The following is a 6,130-nucleotide window of genomic DNA, read 5'->3' on the forward strand; positions in this document are numbered from 1 at the left end:
TGACATTAAACAAACCTTTTACAATGGAAAGATAAACATATTGATCTTAAAACAGATCTTTTTTCAATAATCACATAAAGTGAGGGAAAGTCCATTATGACAAAATGTCCATAAAAAAGACAATTCATATTTTTGGATCAATTCAAAATCATCAATACCTATCCAGAGGTAATAACCATCCCCATGCACTATATTGTACCAACACATGACGTGCAGTGAGGCATTAAAGTGTCACAGGAAAATTGTGACAATAACAAAATCTTTTAGAAAAAAAAGATAAACATTTGGATCTAACAACAGATCAGTTTTGAGTAATAAAGATTAGTCCATTATGATAATATGTCCATAAAACAGGACAGTGAAAGTTTCTGATCAAAATGATCAATAACACGAGAAGATAACACATGTTACCAGAGCTTATACCACCAATACATGAAGTACAGTGAGGTATGATAATAATTGCTGATGCAATCAGATTTGGTTCATGCAACATGCATGCCATGATGTTCTCTTTCTCAGCTTGAAAGATATTGTTGCTTCCATTTTCTCAGGAAATGTAATCTTGTACAACAAAACCAACAAAATACCTCCTCAGTGTCAAAGAATTGAGTTTCAGTCATCTTTGACCAATATGGTCATGTCAGTTTGTCTGGTAGTAACTCCAGTGTGTAGGTGTCTACCACGGCCTCCAGAGGGCACTGTTGACTGGACTCTTGTCTTTGGTGATGCTGGTCTGGACTGTGGAGCTCAGAAGAGAGAAGTCAGCCTCTCTCAGGTTGTTATCAGAGGAAGACTGCAGCTTGTTGAAGTGGTTCATCAGTCTTCTCCGGGACTGTGTCTTCACCTGCTCTTTGGACAGGAAGTGTGTCACCTCTTGGACACACCTGGAGTAGCCCTGATTGACAGCTGCTGAGTCCACAGGTGGATGCTGCTGCAGTCGTCTCAGGAGACAAACGGTCATCTCCGGGATGTCTGCTTTCTCCATCTTGGAGTCTGGCTGCTGTTTGAGGAATTCTGGACCTAGGAGAGACTTGAGCTGCTCAATGCTGCTGTTGATTCGCTCTCTGCGCAACTTCTCCACCAGAGGCTTTCTGAGCTACAGAAAGAAGAACAAAGTCATGAATAAACTAATTCTGGAGTATAGTGTTAGCATGAACAGGGACGACATCTCATTGACAGAATTTCAATCTTCTTGAATCTTCAATTTACCTTGTGGGTCAGAGTCAGATGCTCCTCAGAATTGGTCATTGCTGCAGTGATTGTAGGTGCCATGTCTGGATCTCTGTGCTGTAGAGGTCTCTGTAGACAGAATCTGATCTCTGCTGGCTTCATCCCTTCTATTTATAGTCCCACATCTCCATATGAATGTGTTGGTCTTGGTCTGGTTGGAGTTTCTCACAGTCTCAGCCAATCAGAGAGGTTGGTTAGACAATAAGGGATGTGGCACACTTAATGCTGTTATTGCCTGGGGGACAATGGTTAGATCTCAGGGGAGCAGGTGTTGGACTGGGGGGGTGATGGAGAGAGAGTCACAGAGCTCTGTGTGAATCTGGGAAAGTTGTGACCCTGTAGAGAGAAGATCTGCTGCCTGATGCTGGGTTCAATGACTTTGACTGAGCACACTCCCATCATCCCACCACACACATGGGACAGACACACTATTCATTTCCTCTAGAGTAAAAAAGTGCTGCATAACTTGCACACAGCTAAACTAAATAAACAATGCAATTATATATATTTTTTTCTTTTGTGCCATCACCTAAAAATACAGGTAGAGCAATCCATAATATTTGTCCTTGATATTTTCTTCATAATTCAGTTAGAATTCTCAATTATTGTGATTTCATATTTTTCTTAAATATTTAAAATGATTCAAATCATATATTTCAGAAAGTTATTTCTGTCAGGTATTCAAATGACTGTGATGTCCATGATGCATTTTCAGTTTGCTGTCCAGATGTTTCACAGTCTTCTTGTCTTGTAGTCTTGTGGGTAGAAAGTTGCTCTGTTTCCCACACTGGCTCCTTGGATGCTGTGGTCAATGAACAACAAAAGGACTTTGAATGGAGCTTTTGTGACTGATCCTGGACGTGTGTTGTAGTAGAAAAAGGGTCTGACATCACCAACCATCTGGAGGGAAAGAACACCATTGGCTGCCTCTGACAGTCCTTAATGTTTCAAATTCTGATAAAAAAAGCTATTAAAAAAAGGTACTTCGATTGATTTTTCTAATTCTTTTTCCACCTTCTAATCGATTAAGTACTTTTTTTCCCTCTACTCATAATTGTGCCGTTGTATCATCAACTGGATTGAAGTTTCAGCTCTATAGATGAGGGTGGGAGGTTGAGGCAGCTGCTTCCTGAAGTGTGCCAAATCCCTTTGGAGAATAATCTGCTGCTGCTGGGGTTAAGGATGATGATCATGCTAAACTCTCATCTCCACAGTTTTCACACACTCTGTCCATTACAGTAAGCTATGTGCCTAATTCCAAATGGACCATACCTTTATTTTTTCTTAGATTTCTTACATTGTACAACTCCAAAACATTTAATTTCAAACATGCATGACGTCAAAATTGGCTGTATTGGAAATCAGTGCAGAAATCACATATGTCATTTAAATATTTAAAAAAATCCTACATATATCAAGGTCAGTAAGGGATACTGTGGTCATATTCTGTCAAAATATTATAAGGCTGTAAACCTGTAACAAACCAAATATTCTATATTTTAAATTTCCAATAACAATCGTTTTTCAATTTACCTCATTGATAGAAATTTATAGCACAGATTAGCCAGGCAATTTTTTTTTATCATGATAAGAAAACAACATGAAAAAGTGTTGTTTGAAAAGCATTTATCTATGATTTAGATTAATTTAGCATATTTGGAGCCAGAGTGTCTTTTAATCTGTGTCCCTTCAGGGCAAAGGTCTGGATCTATTGTCCCACATGGCTCTGTGAGTGAGATTCCTCTGGTTTCCCACACTCTACCTTTTCACTGGAGGAACAATAGAAGTGTGTCTTATTTTGCATCTCATTAGATAAACTGTCTGACCTCTTTAAAGAAGGAAAGGATTTACTTTAATGTTTTTACATCAAAATACCTGAAACCAACAGTTTTAACTAAAATCATCTTGCCTCAAAAAATATTTTGAAATGTCCATTTTCTCATTTGGTCTGCTGACTTGACTTAAGGCAAATACGTGACATAATTCATTAAAAATATGGGTAAAAACAGAATTTCCTAATTTGATAATATTTTATAATTTGATTTAGAGTAACTGGTATGTTAAGGGGTGGTGCAGTGGTGGTTTCTGGGTTTGAACCTGGTTGGGGCTTTTCTGTGTATAGTTTAGCCTACATGTTTGTCCTGTGCCTGCGTGGGTTTTCTCAGGGTGCTCCAGATTTAGTCTTACAAACAAGGATAACATGTGTGAATGATTATCTGCCTCTGTGTGTCAGCCCTGTGATTGACTGGAGACCCGACCGGACTGTACCTGCCTCTTACAATGTCCGCTGGGAGCAGCACCAGCCCTCACAACTCTCTAAAGGATAAGTGGGTAATGCTTATGATAGATGGTGACAAATACTGAGGAGGCTACATTTAATCTTGATGTCTGCATTCAAATGTCAAAAATAATCACTTTTTCATCAACATAATGATGGCAATTAGGGAAAATAACTCAAGAGCAGACATTTTTCATCTTGCAGTGTTTGTTTATTCAACAAGTCACAATGAGCTACATAAAGTATGAAGTTTGAACTAGAGGTAATGATACATCACAACAACAACTTGTAGATTTCTACAAGACACACTGTACTCAGAGAGAGTAAAGGAACAACTGTCTTTGTAAAAGACAAAGGATTTACAGTATGTGAGGACACAGTACTCACTGTACTTCACAATGTTTTTACAAATGGATTCAAACATTTGAAATTAATGAAAAAAACACAAAGTAGTAAAAACTGACCTTACAACAGGTCACATTGTTCTTGATAACCACTGAATTCAATCAATTATCAAAATGTAAAAATTACATAATCACTGGAAAACTGTGACAGTGTGACATTAAACAAACCTTTTACAATGGAAAGATAAACATATTGATCTTAAAACAGATCTTTTTTTCAATAATCACATAAAGTGAGGGAAAGTCCATTATGACAAAATGTCCATAAAAAAGACAATTCATATTTTTGATCAATTCAAAATCATCAATACCTATCCAGAGGTAATAACCATCCCCATGCACTATATTGTACCAACACATGACGTGCAGTGAGGCATTAAAGTGTCACAGGAAAATTGTGACATGAATAAAATCTTTTAGAAAAAAAAGATAAACAATAGGATCTAACAACAGATCAGTTTTGAGTAATAAAGATTAGTCCATTATGATATGTCCATAAAATAGGACAGTGAAAGTTTCTGATCCAAATGATCAATAACACGAGAAGATAACAAATGTTACCAGAGCTTATACCACCAATACATGAAGTACAGTGAGGTATGATAATAATTGCTGATGCAATCAGATTTGGTTCATGCAACATGCATGCCAAGATTTTCTCTTTCTCAACTTGAAAGATATTGTTGCTTCCATTTTCTCAGGAAATGTAATCTTGTACAACAAAACCAACAAAATACCTCCTCAGTGTCAAAGAATTGAGTTTCAGTCATCTTTGACCAATATGGTCATGTCAGTTTGTCTGGTAGTAACTCCAGTGTGTAGGTGTCTACCACGGCCTCCAGAGGGCACTGTTGACTGGACTCTTGTCTTTGGTGATTCTGGTCTGGACTGTGGAGCTCAGAAGAGAGAAGTCAGCCCTTCTCAGGTTGTTATCAGAGGAAGACTGCAGCTTGTTGAAATGGTTCATCAGTCTTCTCCGGGACTGTGTCTTCACTGGCTCTTTGAACAGGAAGTTCGTCACCTCTTGGACACACCTGGAGTAGCCCTGATTGACCGCTGCTGAGTCCACAGGTGGATGCTGCTGCAGTCGTCTCAGGACACAAACGGTCATCTCCAGGATGTCTGCTTTCTCCATCTTGGAGTCTGGCTGCTGTTTGAGGAACTCTGGACCCAGGAGAGACTTGAGCTGCTCAATGCTGCTGTTGATTCGCTCTCTGCGCAACTTCTCCACCAGAGGCTTTCTGAGCTGCAGAAAGAAGAACAAAGTCATGAATAAACTAATTCTGGAGTATAGTGTTAGCATGAACAGGGACGACATCTCATTGACAGAATTTCAATCTTCTTGAATCTTCAATTTACCTTGTGGGTCAGAGTCAGATGCTCCTCAGAATTGGTCATTGTTGCAATGATTGTAGGTGCCAGGTCTGGATCTCTGTGCTGTAAAGGTCTCTGTAGACAGAATCTGATCTCTGCTGGCTTCATCCCTCCTATTTATAGACCCACATCTCCATATGAATGTGTGGGTCTTGGTCTGGTTGGAGTTTCTCACAGTCTCAGCCAATCAGAGAGCTTGGTTAGACAATAAGGGATGTGGCACACTTAATGCTGTTATTGCCTGGGGGACAATGGTTAGATCTCAGGGGAACAGGTGTTGGACTGGGGGGGTGATGGAGAGAGAGTCACAGAGCTCTGTGTGAATCTGGGAAAGTGGTGACCCTGTAGAGAGAAGATCTGCTGCCTGATGCTGGGTTCAATGACTTTGACTGAGCACACTCCCATCATCCCACCACACACATGGGACAGACACACTATTCATTTCCTCTAGAGTAAAAAAGTGCTGCATAACTTACACACAGCTAAACTAAATAAAGAATGCAATAATATATATTTTTTCTTTTGTGCCATCACCTAAAAATACAGGTAGTGCAATCCATAATATTTGTCCCTTAATATTTTCTTCATAATTCAGTTAGAATTCTCAATTATTGTGATTTCATATTTTTCTTAAATATTTAAAATGATTCAAATCATATATTTCAGAAAGTTATTTCTGTCAGGTATTCAAATGACTGTGATGCCCATGATGCATTTTCAGTTTGCTGTCCAGATGTTTCACAGTCTTCTTGTCTTGTAGTCTTGTGGGTAGAAAGTTGCTCTCAGTTTCCCACACTGGCTCCTTGGATGCTGTGGTCAACGAACAACAAAAAGACTTTGAATG

The 6,130-nt window shown here is 38.9% G+C and overlaps 2 protein-coding genes across 2 annotated transcripts; both read right to left on the reverse strand.

Moving 5' to 3' along the window:
* Positions 1 to 676: 676 nt before the first annotated feature.
* Positions 677 to 1,332, reverse strand: LOC310948299 (transcription factor HES-5-like; the record flags this gene model as incomplete). The annotated part of the gene is made up of 2 exons (XM_083915374.1): positions 677 to 1,096; positions 1,210 to 1,332. 2 exons carry the CDS (start codon positions 1,330 to 1,332, stop codon positions 677 to 679), a joined length of 543 nt encoding a protein of 180 aa, XP_083771500.1.
* A 3,406-nt stretch (positions 1,333 to 4,738) lies between these two features.
* LOC310948300 (transcription factor HES-5-like) lies at positions 4,739 to 5,394 on the reverse strand (the record flags this gene model as incomplete). The annotated part of the gene is made up of 2 exons (XM_083915375.1): positions 4,739 to 5,158; positions 5,272 to 5,394. 2 exons carry the CDS (start codon positions 5,392 to 5,394, stop codon positions 4,739 to 4,741), a joined length of 543 nt encoding a protein of 180 aa, XP_083771501.1.
* Between the last annotated feature and the right edge of the window lie 736 nt (positions 5,395 to 6,130).

The sequence above is a fragment of the Echiichthys vipera genome (assembly GCF_963691815.1).
Source record: "Echiichthys vipera genome assembly, chromosome: 6".
NCBI lineage: Eukaryota > Metazoa > Chordata > Actinopteri > Perciformes > Trachinidae > Echiichthys > Echiichthys vipera.